The 16,691-nt window shown below is 59.0% G+C and overlaps 2 protein-coding genes across 2 annotated transcripts in view; both read left to right on the top strand.

Moving 5' to 3' along the window:
* ATP6V1B1 (ATPase H+ transporting V1 subunit B1) overlaps window positions 1–9,672 on the top strand; it is a 38,794-nt gene extending 29,122 nt beyond the window's left edge. The window contains exons 4-11 of the mRNA XM_034772588.1: window positions 914–1,015; window positions 2,047–2,144; window positions 3,477–3,600; window positions 4,614–4,764; window positions 6,058–6,140; window positions 6,599–6,703; window positions 7,138–7,267; window positions 7,960–9,672. Coding sequence (XP_034628479.1) covers window positions 914–1,015; window positions 2,047–2,144; window positions 3,477–3,600; window positions 4,614–4,764; window positions 6,058–6,140; window positions 6,599–6,703; window positions 7,138–7,267; window positions 7,960–8,126 — 960 coding nt within the window. The 3' untranslated portion in view covers window positions 8,127–9,672. The remainder of the gene's footprint in view (window positions 1–913; window positions 1,016–2,046; window positions 2,145–3,476; window positions 3,601–4,613; window positions 4,765–6,057; window positions 6,141–6,598; window positions 6,704–7,137; window positions 7,268–7,959) is intronic.
* A 5,309-nt stretch (window positions 9,673–14,981) lies between these two features.
* Window positions 14,982–16,691, top strand: part of LOC117878417 (shootin-1-like) — a 41,402-nt gene continuing 39,692 nt past the window's right edge. Inside the window, exon 1 of the mRNA XM_034772587.1 lies at window positions 14,982–15,131. Coding sequence (XP_034628478.1) covers window positions 15,095–15,131 — 37 coding nt within the window. The 5' untranslated portion in view covers window positions 14,982–15,094. The remainder of the gene's footprint in view (window positions 15,132–16,691) is intronic.

The following is a 16,691-nucleotide window of genomic DNA, read 5'->3' as shown; positions in this document are numbered from 1 at the left end:
AGGAGGAGGTGGTTCGGGGCTGTTTACGGGGAACTCCTCCCCCAGCAAGGGAGGAAGCACCAAGGGACTTGTCTGAAAATGTAACAAGTGGGTGCTGGTGACGGACATCAGGAGCCGTTTGGAGACAAGCGTCGACATCTCAGTAGTGAGCAAGAGGTGACAGGAAGGGTGGGGATTGGCCAGGTGGGGCCTTGACGGTGAAAACAAGTCGCTGGTGTTTGATGCTAGAGAAGGGGGAGGCAGTGGAGGGAGGCAAAGACAGGGGTCACGTGGTCACAGTGCCAGGCTAGGAAACCCCCCTTTGCCGCAGTCCTCTGGCCGTTGTCCAGGCCAGAGAGAAGGCTGCTGTAGCAATCAAAAGACGCCCGGTGATGGGCGTTCTGGCTGTGCGGAGGGACAGGAACGGCCGTATCGTAGAGACGCGGCACAGGAAGAATCAGCAAGGGTTAGACGTAGCTGGGGGGGGACCTAGAGAGACGGCTGAGCCAAAGAGGGCGCCCGGTTCTGTGCCTGAGTGACAGCAGGATGGTGTTGGTGGTGTCCACGGTGATGGAGAACGGCAGTGGTTGGGAGGAGATTAGGATTCAGCCTCCATTTTCCTTTCCTTAGCAACATCCCGTGACTCGGTCCTCTTCGGTTACATCCCTCAAATACTCCCAGAGGCACTTTCCATGTTCTCCCTGACTCCGCATTTGCTGTGGTTTGATCAAGCTTCAGTCTCCGTCCGCCAAATTCTTCACTGGCGTAACGCGGCTGGCTTCCGTGGAGTTACGCCAGCGTGCAGTTTGGCCCTCCGGATCTGAGACGGGCCGGATCCAGAGCCCAAGTGAGCTGGCGGCCCGGGCGTCGGGCTCTGAGGCTGGGCTGAGGGGCCCGTCTCTGGGTCTGAGCCCTGCGTCTCTCCCCTCTGCAGATCGCCGCTCAGATCTGTAGACAGGCCGGCCTGGTGAAAAAGTCCAAGGATGTGATGGACTATCACGAAGAGAATTTCGCCATCGTCTTCGCAGCCATGGGGGTGAGTCCGACGGGGGGCTGGTGGGGGCGGCGCAGGCCTCCCAGCTCCGTGCAGGGCCTTGCCCCAGGCCGCAGGTCCCGGGGCGGAGGGCTGCGGACAGCTTCAGCAAGCCCAGGCGGCTGGGAGGGCCCCTCACGGCCCCCTGCAGCAAGGCTCTGAGGGTGGCCTGGACTTGGGGTTTGGGTCAGACCCAGAGCAAGGCGTCCAGACCTTGGCTGGGGACCTGGGGGTCAGAGTCATCGTGCTGGGGCTGGGTTCGGGGACAGATCTGGGGGGCTCAAGGCTGAGTCTGGGATCAGCCAGGGCCCTCGCTCAGGGGCATCTCTGCGGACCAGGGTTCGAGGCTGAGCCCAGCCACTGGGGGGTCAGCACGCGCATGGGAGGATCCAACATCCTGCCTTGGTCTCAGGGCCAAGGGCTTTGGAAACTGCTCCTCGGAGAGGCGCGGCAGAGCGAGTGGTCGGTGGGGAAAAGGCTAAGCCCTGGATCTGCCTCCCGGCCCCCTCGGGCTGGGCCCGGGGACAGGGAGAACCCCCCTGTAAAGAGCCGGGTGGCCGAGATCGGCAGCACTGTGCTCCCCCCTGGTGGACAGCTGTGTCCTTGCAATCTGCTCTGCTCCCCGGCCCCACACTGCTCACTGCCCCCGGCACCAGCTGCTTTCTCCGGAGCCGGTCCCAGGAGACCCAGCGCCACGCGGAGAGGTGCCCTGCAGCCGGGCCAGTGCCCCGAGGCACTCCGTGCCACAGCAGCCTGCTCCATCCTGGCAGGCCCTCGCGCTGCATCCCCAGGGTGACATGGGCCCAGAGGAGTAAAAGCAGAAAGGAATTAAAAGAGCCAAGTTATACTGAAGAGGCTGGGGTGGGAACCAGAGACTGGGACTCAGGACACCTGGGTTCTAGTCCCTGCTCTGCCACTGACTCCCTGTGGGACTGTGGGCGAGTCCCTGCCCTCCTCTGGCCTCAGTTTCCCCATCTGTACAATGGGGACTGTTGTGTTGCTCAGCCCCGCCCTGTGCTGGATGTGATTGGCAGGTGAACATGGAAACCGCCCGCTTCTTCAAGTCGGACTTTGAGGAGAACGGCTCCATGGAGAACGTGTGTCTCTTCCTGAACCTCGCCAACGACCCCACGTGAGTGCAGCCCCTGCCTGTCATCCAGGGAACTGCGCCAGATCAGGCTCCATTAACCATAACACGCCCGGCCCCCTGCCTTTTGTTCTGCACGTGTGCAGCGCCTAGCGCAACAGGGTGCAGTCCATGGCTGGGCTCCTGGGCACTACCGTAATACATCTAATTGCAACAAAACTGTACGCACCTAGCGCAACAGGGTGCAGTCCATGGCTGGGCTCCTGGGCACTACCGTAATATACCTAATAGCAATAAAACTGTACAGCGCCCAGCGCAATGGGGTGTATCCATGGCTGGAGTGCCTGAGCACTACCATAATACACCTAATAGCAATTATATCATACAGCGCCAAGCACGACGGGTTCCTGGTCTATGACATGGGCGCCTGGGCCCTATGGTAATACAAATTATTAATAATACTGAGACCTGGGAGGCTACAGGCATCCTCGTCGTGGCTCTGATCTCCCTCACTGTGGGGTAAAGCTGGTGTAACCCTGTGGAAGTCGATGGAATTGCTCTGGTGTAAGTGAGAGGAGGGTCAGATCCACTGGGCCTAGTTATCTCTGCAGTAATTCTACTGAGGTCAATAGGCCCATTCCGCCTGGGCCCAAATGCCACTCTGGGGAGGAGCTCGTCTCTTCGGGCGGGGCTCACACTCTTCTTCCATGGGGTGCATGCCACATGGATGCTACAGATTGGGCAGCCCTCCTCCTGCATCAGGAGGAAACCACCAACAACTAGAAGGTGCCTCCAGATTTCAAGTCCTTTCACAATGCCCACCCCCGTCCCCCCTCGTCCCTTTGCTGTTAGGACACACTGCAATGCGGCCTGGTGGCCAGTGGCGGAGAGGGAACGCATCCAAGGGATAGCTCACCCAGAGCAGGTTCCCCTGCCATACCAGGGGATGGCCTAGTTCCTACTGAGAGTGTAACGTACAGGCTGGTGTGTGGACGTGGCTGCCCTCTGCTAGACAGACTCAGAGCTGCTCCCCCGCACGTCCTAGGCCAGCTGCTACTCCCAGCAAGGGGAGCGTCATCTCCTAGCTCAGTTGAGAGGGGCTGGTTTTGCGGGGCAGGAACTGCATGGCCCAGGGGTGCAGCCGTGACGTTCCAGCTCCCTGTGGGTGTGTGCCGATGCTGTCCGCGGGCTTGGGGTGCTCACCATTGGACGATGGGGAACTCCAAGGTCAGCGAGAGCGGGGCCATCTGATGCCCAGCGGGGATGGGCCCCCTGGTCTCTTGGGGGAACGGCGTGGCTGCGGTGAACGCGCTTTCAGGGGATGCTGCGCGATGCCATCCGAGACCAGCCGCCGCTAACGGCCGTCTCCTCCCGCAGGATCGAGCGCATCATCACCCCGCGCCTGGCGCTGACCACCGCCGAGTTCCTGGCCTACCAGTGCGAGAAGCATGTCCTGGTGATCCTGACCGACATGAGCTCCTACGCCGAGGCCCTGCGGGAGGTCAGTACGGTGACGCCTCCCATCCTGACGCCACAGCTGGACTCAGGCCACAGCCTTCCCAAGAGCTGGTGGTGCCTGTGAACGGGCCGGACTGTGTCCCACTTCCCAGGGAGAGCTGGGCTGGGTCCCACTGCCCGGGGGGGCCAGACTGTCCCCAGGTGATCAGCTCCCAGCAACTCCCACTGAGGCAGGTGAACAAGCAGCGGGAGCTGAGGCCTTCATCAAACCCAGTCGCTTCCTTTGGGCTCCTAAATGAGAGACCAATGCTTTGGAGACTCTGGTCCAAACAGGACACTCGGGTGATGTGACCAGTTCCCCTGCCTGTGTCCGGCTCCCGTCCACTCCCTTCCAGCTGCTCCCATCCACCTCCCGACACACATCGTCACATACACCCCGGGGGTGGGCTGGCAGGTTGGGGTGAACGTGGCCAACTCTCCCACAACCTTCTGGGACTCGCTTTCCTCGCTACGCTCCTTCCTTCTGGCTCCTTGGGCCTCACCCCCCAGCTGCACCGGGCATCCAACAGCCGCAGGATAACATGTGCATTGCAGGGGGCTGGGGAAGGGGAAAGTAACTCCAGTCCACGCTTGCCTCTGTCCTGGGGCCACAATTGTGTTTCCCGTCGGGTGTCCTCCCTCGGGCCCTGAACCTGGAGATTGCTAATCTGAGCAAACCGCCTGGCTGGCAGCCCAGTGTCCAGCCAGCGAGGGGTCCTAGGCAGTGCCAAGGGGTTTCGGAGGCATCGTGGCAAAGGCGAGTTTTCCGGAGGGGGTTGAAGGAGAACAGAGTCGCTCTGCAGGTGTTCCCGGGGAGCTTCTCCTGAGCGCGAGGGGGGCGCTGCCCCTATGGGACAGCCGGGCAGGAGGAACATCCTGCTCCGTATCCCAGACCCGGTGATGGGGCCGAAGCTGGAACAAGTCCTCCCCACGGGGCCCCTCGGCAGATCCCAGGAGGGTGGGACCCATGGCCGCTGGCCGGCAGCAGTAACTCTCGCTCCTGGCTCTTCCCCTTAGGTGTCGGCAGCCAGGGAGGAGGTGCCAGGCCGCAGGGGCTTCCCTGGCTACATGTACACCGACCTGGCCACCATCTACGAGCGCGCCGGGCGCGTGGAGGGGAGGAACGGCTCTATCACGCAGATCCCCATTCTAACCATGCCCAACGACGGTGAGCGGCGCGGGGCAAAGGCACACAGCGGAACAGCCCACGGCCCCCACAGCAGTCAGGCCACAGGGGGTGCCGGGGGCATCAGCACGTTGCTCGGTGATTTGCTGGTGCTGCATTAGCAGCCAGGATCCCAGCCGGTGGCCACGACCCACACCGGATGGGGGGAGGGATCTCAGCAGGCGGCTGTGCCCCCACGCTCAGAGATGTGGAGGTGTCAGACTCAGCTGGCCCCCCAGGGAGCAGGGTGAGAACCGGCCTTCCTTCAGCACCCAAAACACCAGCTGTGGGCTAATGGACGCCAGCCTTCACTTCGGCTAGCAGTGGTAGATCCTTTATCCTCTCCGTGGCCCAGCCACCAGAGGGCAGCACCGCTCACTGACTCCTGCACACAGGTCTCCCAGGGCCCTTTGTGGGACCGGGCTGCGGCTGTAGTGTACGAGAAGCAGGAAATGGAAAGAGGGAAGCTGCCGCCCATGCATGACCTCCGCCCCACCTCCCAATTCCTTATCTGAGATCCCACAAGTTCCCCTATTCGCCTGCCAGAATCACTCAGGCTGCGGCCCTGCCCCCCCCTCCCCCCCCGGCCGTCAGCATCCCGTCAGAGGGAGGGGACAGTGCCCGAATGCGGCTCCGAAGACCTTTACACGGGGAGCGCCCTGGGGAGCGGTCAGAAGGGGGAGTGCTCCCTCTGCTCCGGGAGGGGACTCGTCAGAGGAGGACGGGTCTGCAGGGCGCCACGCGTGGGCTTTTCCTGGGATCGTCCCAGGGTGGGGTTCTCCCCCGAGCTGCCATTCTGCCCCCCCACAAACCCTGCGTCCCCTGGCACCAGCACTGAGGCCCTGCGTCAGCACCGGGCCCCGATCCGGCTCCCTGATCACGCAGGTCCATGGCAAGCACCGAACTGTCCATCGATGGTAACACATCAGTGGGCTGGGGGCTGAGCCGTCCAATCAGGGAGAAGCACTGCCATGTGACTGGCATCTGTAACAATCCGTCGGGAATGGAGATGGTCCAAGAGCCAGTATTCGCGCGGGCTTCCCTACCTGGCAGGGGCCGGAGTTCTGGCTGAGGGTGCCGGGGGGTGGTATTGTGGGTGGGGTGGTCCTACCCTCTACGGGGGGGGAGCTGGTGAGGGTCTGCCCAGGACAGTTCCCTCGGGCCGGGCATAGGCTGGCATCACCACTCCAGCTGTCAGAGGGTGGGCTCCTTGTGGAGGGGGCTCATTTGGCCCACAGCCCTTGGCTGGTTTGCGGGCCTCACAGGCTACCATTGGCTCTGTCTTTTCCTTCCCAGACATCACCCACCCCATCCCCGACTTGACGGGCTTCATCACGGAAGGGCAGGTGTACGTGGACAGACAGCTTCATAACAGACAGGTTCGCCGCCCCCGAATCTGAGAGCCGCTCCTTCCCCCTCCGTGTCTCGGGGTGGAGCAGAGGGCTCAGGCTCTGACCACAGCCAGGGAAACCCACTGCCAAAGGGGATGACCCCAAGGCTGGAACCGCAGGGGCGCACAGAGCCGTGGCTTTGGGGGAACTGGGGTGCTGACTGGCTAGCGAGAGGGCACGTGATAAAGAGAGAGGAGATCTACTGCCCAGGGCACAAACCTGGGCACCAGGAACTCCGCCCTTCTAATGCCAGCTTGGCCACTGGCTGCTCCTGTGAGCCTGGGCGAATGGCTTGGCCGCTGTCTGTAAAACGGGGCTCACAATCCCCATCTCCTGCCGGGGTTTCTTGTGGGGGGTTCACTAGCAGGTGTCCGTCTGGCACTTAACACACCCGCCATGCAGGGCGTGCTAAGGCCATCGTGATCATGTGTTTTCTGCTGCCACAGATCTACCCCCCCATAAACGTGCTGCCCTCCCTGTCCCGCCTGATGAAGTCGGCTATCGGGGAGGGGATGACCCGGAAGGACCATGGTGACGTCTCCAACCAGCTGGTAAGTGCAGCAATAGGGGGTAGGAATAATTTGTTACGTCAGTCGTACCCGCTGAGGGATTCTCCATCCCGACCCCTCTCTCGTTCCCCTTCATATGGAGAGCTGGAGGCTGCCCTCAGTTACACCGGCAGTGAACTGGGGTAAGTGCGCTGACTTCCCCAGAGGAAGTATGGTCCAGTGGTTAGGGTGATAGCTTGGGACACTTGGATCAATTCCCTGCTCTGCCCGGACTCCCTGTGTCCTGGGATCGGTCACTTAGTCTACTGCCTCGGTTCCTTACATGCAAATTGAAGATAACAGCCCTGCCTGGGGGATAATCTGTTTTACGTGGTGCCCAGCACCATAGTATCTTCAGTGGATTTCTCCCCATGCGCCCCTGTTGCAAGTTCTCCTGCACCCCATTCACCAGCCCATCCTTTCGGTCGCACCCCCAGTACGCCTGCTACGCTATAGGCAAGGACGTGCAGGCCATGAAGGCCGTGGTCGGGGAGGAGGCGCTGTCGGCCGACGACCTGCTGTACCTGGAGTTCCTGCAGAAGTTTGAGAAGCAGTTCATCGCCCAGGGTAAGGAGCCCGGCTTCCAGCTCCACGCACAGGCGCCCAGCGGGCAGGCAGAGCCCACGCGTCTGCAGCAGGGCGGGGAAGGGCACGGCTGAAGCAAGCCACTGTGTTTGCTACAGAGGACGGGCTGGGGGTCCCCGCTTGGAGTGCCTTGGCTCGCAGGCCAGCATGGCAGCCCGCTGCCCTCCTTCGGCAGAGAGCCCGCAAACGAGTGGTGCTCAGTGCAAAGACACCCACGGTGGAGCCGACGTCGGGCTTTGCGGGCACAGCCTACGGCCAGCTCAGGACAGCAGGGGCTGAAAGCTCCCGTCATAAAAAACTTTGTAGCCCATGTCTCCAGAATCCCATTCTCCAGCCGGCCCCGAGGCCCCGGGGCCCCCTGGCCGTTCTCCAGCCTTTCCTGGGGCCCTCTGGCCGTTCTCCAGTCCCTCCCGGGGGCCCTTCCCATTCTCCAATCTCTCCTCGGGCCTGGGTGTCCCGGGCCATTTTCTAGGACTTGGTGGGGCGTGAGACTCTTTAGCCCTTTAGGCCCTCCTGGTGCTCACGTATCTCTAGCCGTTCTCCAGACCAGCTTGGGGCGCGGGAGTCCACATTCATTTCTAGCCCCTCCTGGGGCGTGGTGTAGGTGTCCACCCTTGGGCCCCAGCCAGGTGTCTGTAGCCAGTCTCCCAACACGCCTCTCTCCCGCTCGCCAGGCCCCTACGACAACAGAACCATCTTCGAATCGCTGGACATCGGCTGGCAGCTGCTCCGCATCTTCCCGAAGGAGCTGCTGAAGCGGATTCCCGAGAGCATCCTGGCCGAGTACTACCCGCGGGAGGCCAAAGCGCCCGGCCTGCAGCACCACGACACCGCCCTGTAACCGCCTGCTCCGCTCCGGGCCTGCCCCTCGTTACCAGCTCCTGTCCCCGCCCCTGGGCGCTTCGCCAGCGTATTTATGTAAAGGAACAGCCCCTAGTACTCTGAGATGGCAGCTAGTGTGCTCTCTGCGCAATCATGCTTCTGTGATGCTGTCCCAGAGCTGCTGTCCCAACACGCCCCCTTGTGGCTGGAGAGACACAGCTCTGCCTCAGTTTCCCCATGGCAATTTTTGGCCTGCTCTGGCTGTAAAGGTGACTCACTGGCCCTCTGGCCCCGCTACTGGGAAGCATTCAACCTCTTGTGGGGTGATAGTTCCTTAAGCCAAAGCCAATACATGCAGCAAACGAAAGAGTCCCTCTTTAACCCCTTCCTGTCTGGGGCAAGGTTTGCCTGCCCCGTCACATCAGCCACGGCAACCGCACGGAGCAGCAGCTGCGGCTGGGGACCAGAGGCCCTGTGAGACGACCAGTCCCTATGCTAGCAACAAAGCCATGCTCCAGGGCCCCTCTCCCGGGAGCGGCCGGGGAGGTAGAGAGCCTGGGAACTTAGCTGCCTGCCCAGCAGTGCTCCCTCTAGTGGTGCGAAGGGAGCTCTGCCGGATCCTGGAGACCCCCTGCATCACACCGCAGCCTCTGGTCCGTAGCTGGCCAGGGCAGTGGGGAGGAGGCACTGGGGACGATGGGGTGGAGGGAGCCCTGGGCCTCATCCTTCTGGCTTATCATTCGCCAGGAAGGCAGGGCTAGGAGAGTGCATTGGCCAGACCAGTCCCACCTTTGCAGCCCCTTCCTTGCAGCAGATTAAGCCCAGCGCTGATGTCTCTTCACCACTATCCATCCCCCCCCCCCCCCACACATCCTGCGTTTGTCAGTTCCCTGCCCCCATCCAGCCCTCTCTGGCCAGAGGCAGAGATCCAAGCTCTTCTCCCATGGAGCCTGGGGTGAGATGTGGGCACTGCTCCCCACCCAAACCCAGGCACGCCGAGCGCCCCCCACTCCCATCTGGGATAGCCGATTTCCTGCCCCCCCCCAGGCTGCATGGTGGCTGTAGCAGCCTGGGCTCTCTGGGGAAGGGACTGGGTTAAAAGGGGGGATCCCACATCCGGGAAGGAGGAAGAACACCCCCCAACAAATTCCGCTTCCTTTGGGGGGTTGTTTTTATTGGAAACCAAAGGTCTTTTCAGCCAACGAGGTCCAAAGCAATACCCGAAAAGAGCCCTAGAGTGCCCCCCACCCCTGCCCTGTGGTGCCTGGGTCTCTCCCTCCCAGCTCTCCTCCCTGTGCTTCTGGCTCCAGTCTTCCCAGCACGGCCACAGCCCCTGTCCCTGTTTGGCCTTAAGCCGTAGCAAAGCAGCCTGTTGTACCGCACAGCCCTGCCAGGCGTCCTTCTCATCGCTTCCCACCACGTGCCCCAGGCCAGGAATCCCAGTTTGCTCCCCCCGGCCTCACTCGCTCCCCCCAGGCCTGACCAGACATCGCTATTTACAACGTACCATGGGCTTGGGACCCGCAACGGCGAGCGGGTAATTAACCTTCAGTAAAAAAAATGTGTGGGGAAAAATCCGTCTCTGGCTCTTTAATTGTGGGGCATGAGGGACCCTGTTTGGAAACGACCCCTAGCCTTTAGGGGGTGTTCGAAAAGCGCCATCCCGCCCAGGCGGTCAGCTCTCACCAGCTAACCCTGCATCACCGCTTTCCAGCTGATCGCAGGGCGGCCGCGCAGGTTTAACTACATCGGTCTTAGCCTGAAGGCCGTGAAGCCACAGCCATTACTGGGCAGAGCCAAGGGCTGGCAGAGGGTGTGGGTCAGAACAAGGAAGGACCAGCCCGTCCCGGTCTCTGCAGTCCTGCCGAGTGACAGACATCAGAAGTGAAGGAGAGGAAACTGGGCTCCGAAAGCTGCTGGCGCGGTCTGCTCTGGAGTCACACTAGAACTTGGGGATGTCCTGGGAAATTGTGTCCACCCTGACCTGGCGCACTGGCCGGTTCCTGAGCAGAGGAACGAACACTGTGGTGTTATCAGAGATGATGTAGTTGGGGTTGGTCCTGCTTTGAGCCGGGGGGTTGGACTAGATGACCTCCTGAGGTCCCTTCCAACCCTGATATTCTATGATTCTAGTATGGGGGAGGGTACGTGGGGGGAGAACACATACTGACGATGGGTGATGGGACATTGCCTGAGGCAACATGCCACTATGGGGGCCCTGTCCCTGTTGAGCCCTGCTCCCGTGGGAAGCTGGAGGTGTGAGCAGTGCATGAGGGAACATCTCAGACCCGAGCCCCTTCCACCAAGAGAACTTTGCACGGCCCTGGATCTGAGTAGGGGAGACTTCCCTATAAACATTGGACGTCTTCAGCACAAAACCATCAGCCAAGTCCCCACTGCTGGCCTCTCCCCAGACTCAGCTGGGACCAGATACTCCCTGGCCCACCTTCCCTTGCAGCTCCACGCGCTGCGTCTCAGCCCAAGGACAGTTACAGTACTTAGACTGGATGCTTCTGAGATCACTGTCGGTCCATGCGGGGCTTGCAAACGCTGCCGCGACTGGCCGGGCGTGTGGACCTGGGAGCTGAGTGGCAGAGAAGCCCAGGCCAGCTGGTACGGAGGAAGGAGCGGGCACCGTTCGGCTCCTGTAGGTTTGGCCTAAGACTTTATGCTCTGTAAATAACACAGCACGTGTAACCCGATGCAGGGCGGCGGCGGTGCATAAAGGCTTATGCACAGACTGTTTCAAGGGGAGACGGCTCAGGAGATGGATGGCTCCACTCGGCTGCTGTGGGCTTGTGATGAAATCGAGCCCAGCACTAATGAGCGAGGGGCCCATGACCAGCACTTAGTGTCAGGCCTGCAGCAGAGCCAGTCTCCGGGCTACCTCACGAGCACAGCTGGCCTGGCGTCGGCCGCCTGACGGGTGCACCGGCCTGGCCGGTGGGAGGAGGCAGCAGACCGGCTCCTAAGCCCGGCAGCGGCAGCAGTTCAGTGGCTGCTCAAAGCGCTCACCCGGGGCTGTGATAGCCCTGTGCTTGCCTGGGTCCAACCTGGCTCTAGATAACCTGGCTCTGGCCATCTGCCCCGATGTCTGACTCCGGCTGTGACCCTTTGCTCTGGCCCTGCCTCTGACCACGGGCTCCTAGTCCTGACTAAAACAGCGAGGAGTCCTTGTGGCACCTTAGAGACTAACACATGTATTTGGGCATAAGCTTTCATGGGCTAGAACCACTTCATCACATGCATGGCGTGGGCAATACACTAAGCAGAATATCTAGTCTAGCACGTGAAAAGATGGGAGTTGCCTTACCGAGTGGGGGGTCAGTGCTAACGAGCCAATTCAATTAAGGGGGACGTGGCCTAGTCTCAATAGCTGACAAGAAGGGGTGAATACCAAGGGAGGGGAAATCACTTTTCGAGGCCAATGCAATTGCACTCAAGGTGGCCCATTTCCAACAGTTGACAAGGTGTGAGTATCGGCAGAGGGAACGTTACATTACTGACTCCTGCCCACGTCCTGGTCTCCGACCCCAAAGCCTTTCCAAGGGAGAGCGATTTGCCCACGTACCAAACACATAATGTGAAGTTTTGCGGAGCAGATTGCTGTTATTAGCAGGTATTAAGCACAGACCTTGCACCGTAGGAAGCCGCAGCGTGGCTCAAAGCCAAGTAACCCCCCAGCAGGGGCTAGTATCAGGTGTTGCAGAGGAAGGCATCAGAGCCCAGCTGTAGCAGGTGAGGGGTACTCTGCCCCATGCTGTGAACCCTGTCCTGATCCCTGATGGTAGAGACTGGCCTAAGCCCAGAAGCAAGAGGCTTTATGCCCCTGCAAAATGAGTTTGCATTAGCTGTTACAAGTGGCTATTGGTTATATGCAAAATCCAATCCCTCTTTGAATCTTGCTAAATTCTCGGTTTCAATGACATCCTGTGGCAGTGAGTTCCACAGGCTAATTGGCTGTTACATGACAAAAACGTTTCTTTTTAGTTCCCGTTATCTGATGTAAAGGTCCTGTTTAGTCCCTGGAGTATCCCAGCTCTGGCTCCCCTATTCTAGTCACGAGCCTTAGCCGTGGGGAACCAGCTTGGCTCAAGAAGAACACAGGTGGGCGGCTGCCTGGTATGAAGAACCCCCTGGAGATGTACCAATTGAGTGCCAAAGTTATCCTTGATGTAACTCACTAAAGCCGGCGCAGTTGCTCCAGGGATGAGTTTGATCCTGAGAGAGGAGTGATTGTGCAAAGGGGAGAGAGAGAGATGTGCTTGCGGTTACAGCTAGATTCGATGTGAATTCCACTTACCCCAGTTCCCCTTCCCTGGAAATCTGAGCTCTCCGAATGCACCGTGCACCCCCAAGGGTCCTATGTTACTGCATCCCCTGCTGATTAACTAGCATGAACTCGGATTTCGGAGGATTTCCAGGGTTAGGGAGGGAAAAGGGGAGGGAAAGGGGACGTAGCCGCAGGAGACAGGAGCCACTTTGGTGCTGGTTGAGCTCTTCCTGGCGCTGGCAGCCCCGGGCGCTGCAAGCGACAGTACAGATAGTGAGGGGTACGGCCGGCTGCCTCCAACCACGGGCCGCTATCAGCTTGATATACTCTACAGGGACCTTTTGGGTCCATAAACCTAGTGAGGGCTTGTCAGCTCTGCACTGTCCTTGTGTCTGTGCAGCGCCTGGCGTAATGGGGTCCAGATCTCGGCTGGAGTCTCCAGGTGCTACCAAACTATAAAGAATATGATAAAGCCTGCTAGGGGCTGCTGTAGCCGTCGAATGGGTTCAACAAAACTGTAGCCAATCACTCGACTGTGAATTGTCAGTCGGATGGAAGACACCTTCGGCGAGTAAGAGAATCTCTAATGGAACTGCCAGACTGGCTCAGACCCAGATGCTTTGGAGGAAGGTGTAAAAACCCGGCAGCAGTAGATGTTGGATATTCTGACCCCACGGAGGGCTCATCCTGTTCTGTAATAATCAGATATTGGCGTAAGCCCTGAAGCAGGACTCTACCATGATTTTAGTTAGCATTAACTATTCTAACTCTGGATGGTCTTGTTATCCATAGAAATGGCCCGTCTTCCTTTGAACTTTGTTAATTCCTTGGCCGCAACATCATCATGTGGCAGGGGGTTCCACAGGCTAATTACTCACTGTGTGAAAAACTTCTATCCGTTTTCAACTGCACTGTGTGTTCCCCCTCCAACTCCCTGTATCTCTGAAACTCCTTGCTTGAAAAAACACAGACTGTCCTCCAAAGCTGTCCTCTTGCGGGAGATGCCCAGAGAGACAAGTCAAGAGGAAACAGGTATTTTAGAAGAAGTTAGAAGAACGGGGGAGGGGAGAAGTGATGATGGCACTGGCAGCGTAATGGACAGTTGGTTCAAATCTCCGTGCAGAGCTTCGTGGCGAGAATGCACTGTGAGATGTCAGGAAAAAGGGCCCAGGCAATGATGGGCTGCCTCCACAGGGCATCCCATCATGGACAAGGGGGGGAATACAGCTCTGCTGTCTGGAATATTCTTCTGGGCACCTCCTCCCCAGCAGGCGTTCAGAAATGGTCAGGGATCAGTTCCCAAGGCAAGACCTAGATCTGCTCAGCGCGGCTCAGGGAGGGGACGTACCTGACGTGTACAGGTATTTGAAATGTGCAAAGCCCCCGGAGGGGAACAGGTGACCTGGGCTGGCACCGAGCGGGTTCATGAAGAGCACTGAGGTGGGAGTAAGGAAGTGAGTAAAGCAGGTGTATTCACTTTAAAGCCACTTTAAGGCTAGAGGTGTAAACGGTCGAGGGGCTTGTCTGCGCCATTGACCGGAGTAGCTATTGCAGGGTAAATTATTCCACACTAGCGACTCTGGAAGAGCTCCTGGGGTGGATGCGCTCACTCCCTGCCTTCCGCTGGAATAGCTTCCCCCTGCAGACAAGGCCCTAGTGTAAAACAGAATCTCTCCCATAGTATTTTATGCCCTGTAGCGGGGTGGTCACCCGCTCCTGCCTTAAAAGGCTTAAATCAGCCCGGGGAGAGGACTGTGGCAGGAAAGGAAAAGCGGGGCTGATTGGGGAAAGCCAGCCTCAGCTGGGGCCACACCCCAATCAGGCCGAGGTTGGCTTAATGAGGGCCCAGCTGGCCCTTATAAGAGGGCTGTGGCCAGACACCAGAGAGAGACTTTCTCTAGCTTTGAGAGGGAGGGACCTGGCTGCAGGGAGCTGAGAGAAGGTACCTGGAGTGGAGCAGGGCTGGGGGAAGGCCAAGGGAGCTGGGGAGCTCCGGTTTGGAAAACCCCAGGCTGCGGCCTAGTCTAAGGCCAGTTAGGTACTGGGGTTGCAGGGGGCAGCCCATGGGTAGGCAGAGGCAGCAGGTCCAAACCCCCCTTGCCTATGATGAGTGACCTATACTGCAGTCTGCCCCAGTGAACGGGGGCTAGATGGTGACTGGCAGTAGCCCACGACTGAGGCAAGGTGGGGATAGAGGGTTAGGGGTTCCCCTGGGTGGGGAGACCCTGAGACTGCAGGGGTATTGCCAGGGGGCAGCACCCCAAAGACAAGGGGCACCGGGTCCTGGGAGGGACACGGGGGCCAGCGGCAGTGGGACACCAGCCTACAGAGGGCGCTCCAGAGGCTAGAAACACTAATTCCCAGAGACGACCAGCAGGAGGCGCCACAGGGGTGAGTCCCGCACCATCACATCAGTGCCCATGAGATCACAAGGTTCAGGGCCCCTTAGACCCTTGTCATTCCTGCAAGTTGCTGGTGAAACAGCCCTGTCCTGTCCACGCAGCTGAGTCCCTGCGTTGATACAATTGCTGCGGGTTGCATGCACCACTGCGGGTGCCGGCTCACAGGAAGAGGGAAGGTTTCGGTTCCCCATGTGGCTGGGGAATGGAATACGCCCAGCCTCCTGTGCAGATGGGAAAGGAGACCAGTCGACTCACATCAGAGGCAACAGGCCGCACCAGCGTGGAGACACAGCTCTGTCAGCTTGGATCAGAATGGATTGTGCCGGCGACAGCATTAGCCAATTGCCAGGTAAGGGCCCCCCACTCTGAGTGCATGTGATGACATGAGCTGCAAACGGCTGAGCGGGTTCTTAGAGTGTTTGTTAGTGAGAATACACATGTGCAGTCGCACTTGCAAGTTACAAGGGCGATCCCTTGCTCCAGGGCATCAGCTGATCACCAGCTGAGTCAAGGAGAAAGGGTCTCCGCCGTGTGCCGCACAATGAGCGATCTACTGGAAATGTCTCTCTTCCTACAAGCCATCTGGCATTGGCCCCTGGCAGATTGGGCTGGCTAATGGTCTGGTCCAGTGCAGGAGCTGCTGGTTGTATGGGGATCTTAACCCCACTGCAGTCTCATTGATGTCAGGCGAAGGGGTGAGGCTGGAGGAGTCTGACCCGTCCATCTAAGTCTGTCTGCATTGCTAAAGTGACCATACGTGTAGAATCCAGACAATAAGGACAAATGCAAAGTCCTCCACTTAGGAAGGAACAATCAGTTGCACACATACCAAATGGGAAATGACTGCCTAGGAAGGAGTACTGCGGAAAGGGATCTGGGGGATCATAGTGGATCACAAGCTAAATATGAGTCAACAGTGTAACGCAGTTGCAAAAAAAGCACACATCATTCTGGGCTGTGTTAGCAGGAGTGTTGTAGACACGAGAAGTAATTCTTCCACTCTACTCCGCGCTGATACGGCCTCAACTGGAGTATTGTGTCCAGTTCTGGGCACCGCATTTCAGGAAAGATGTGAAGAAAGTCCAGAGAAGAGCAACAAAAATGCTGAAAGGTCTAGAAAACATGAGCTATGAGGGAAGATTGAAAAAACTGGGTTTGTTTAGTCTGGAGAAGAGAAGACTGAGAGGGGACATGATAGCTGTTTTCAAGTACATAAAAGGCTGTTAGGAGGAGGAGGGTGATAAATTGTTCTTGTTAACCTCTGAGGATAGGACAAGAAGCAATGGGCTAAAATTGCAGCAAGGGGGGTTTAGGTTGGACATTAGGAAAAACTTCCTAACTGTCAGGGTGGTTAAGCACTAGAATAAATTGCCTGGGGAGGTTGTAGAATCTCCATCATTGGGGATTTTTAAGAGCAGGTTAGACAAACACCACTTGGGAATGGTCTAGATCAGGGGTCTAAAACTCAAATGACCACGAGGGCCACATGAGGACTAGTACATTGGCCCAAGGGCCGAATTACTGACACCTCCCCCCCGCCGCCCTCGGCCCCGCCCCCACTCCACCCCTTCCATGAGGCCCCGCCCCAGCTCCGCTTCTTCCCACCCCTTCCCTGCCCCCATTCCAACCCCTTCCCCGAAATCCCCACCCCAAATCCACCCCTCACTGTCCCCAGGGGATACAGGATGGGTGTGGAGTGTGGCAGGGGGTCAGGGTGCAGGGTGTGGCAGGGGATTCAGGGCAGGGGTTTGGGGTGTGGGGTGCGGCAGGGGGCTCAGGGAAGTGGGTTGGGGTGCAGGAGGAGCATGGGGTATGGCAGGGGGTCGGGGTGCGGCAGGGGATTCAGGGCAGGGGTCAGGGTGCGGCAGGGGGCTCAGGGCAGGGGGTTGGGGTGCAGGAGGGGTGTGGG

The sequence above is a fragment of the Trachemys scripta genome, chromosome 5, assembly GCF_013100865.1.
Source record: "Trachemys scripta elegans isolate TJP31775 chromosome 5, CAS_Tse_1.0, whole genome shotgun sequence".
Lineage (NCBI taxonomy): Eukaryota > Metazoa > Chordata > Testudines > Emydidae > Trachemys > Trachemys scripta.
This window is presented reverse-complemented; position numbering and strand designations above follow the sequence as displayed.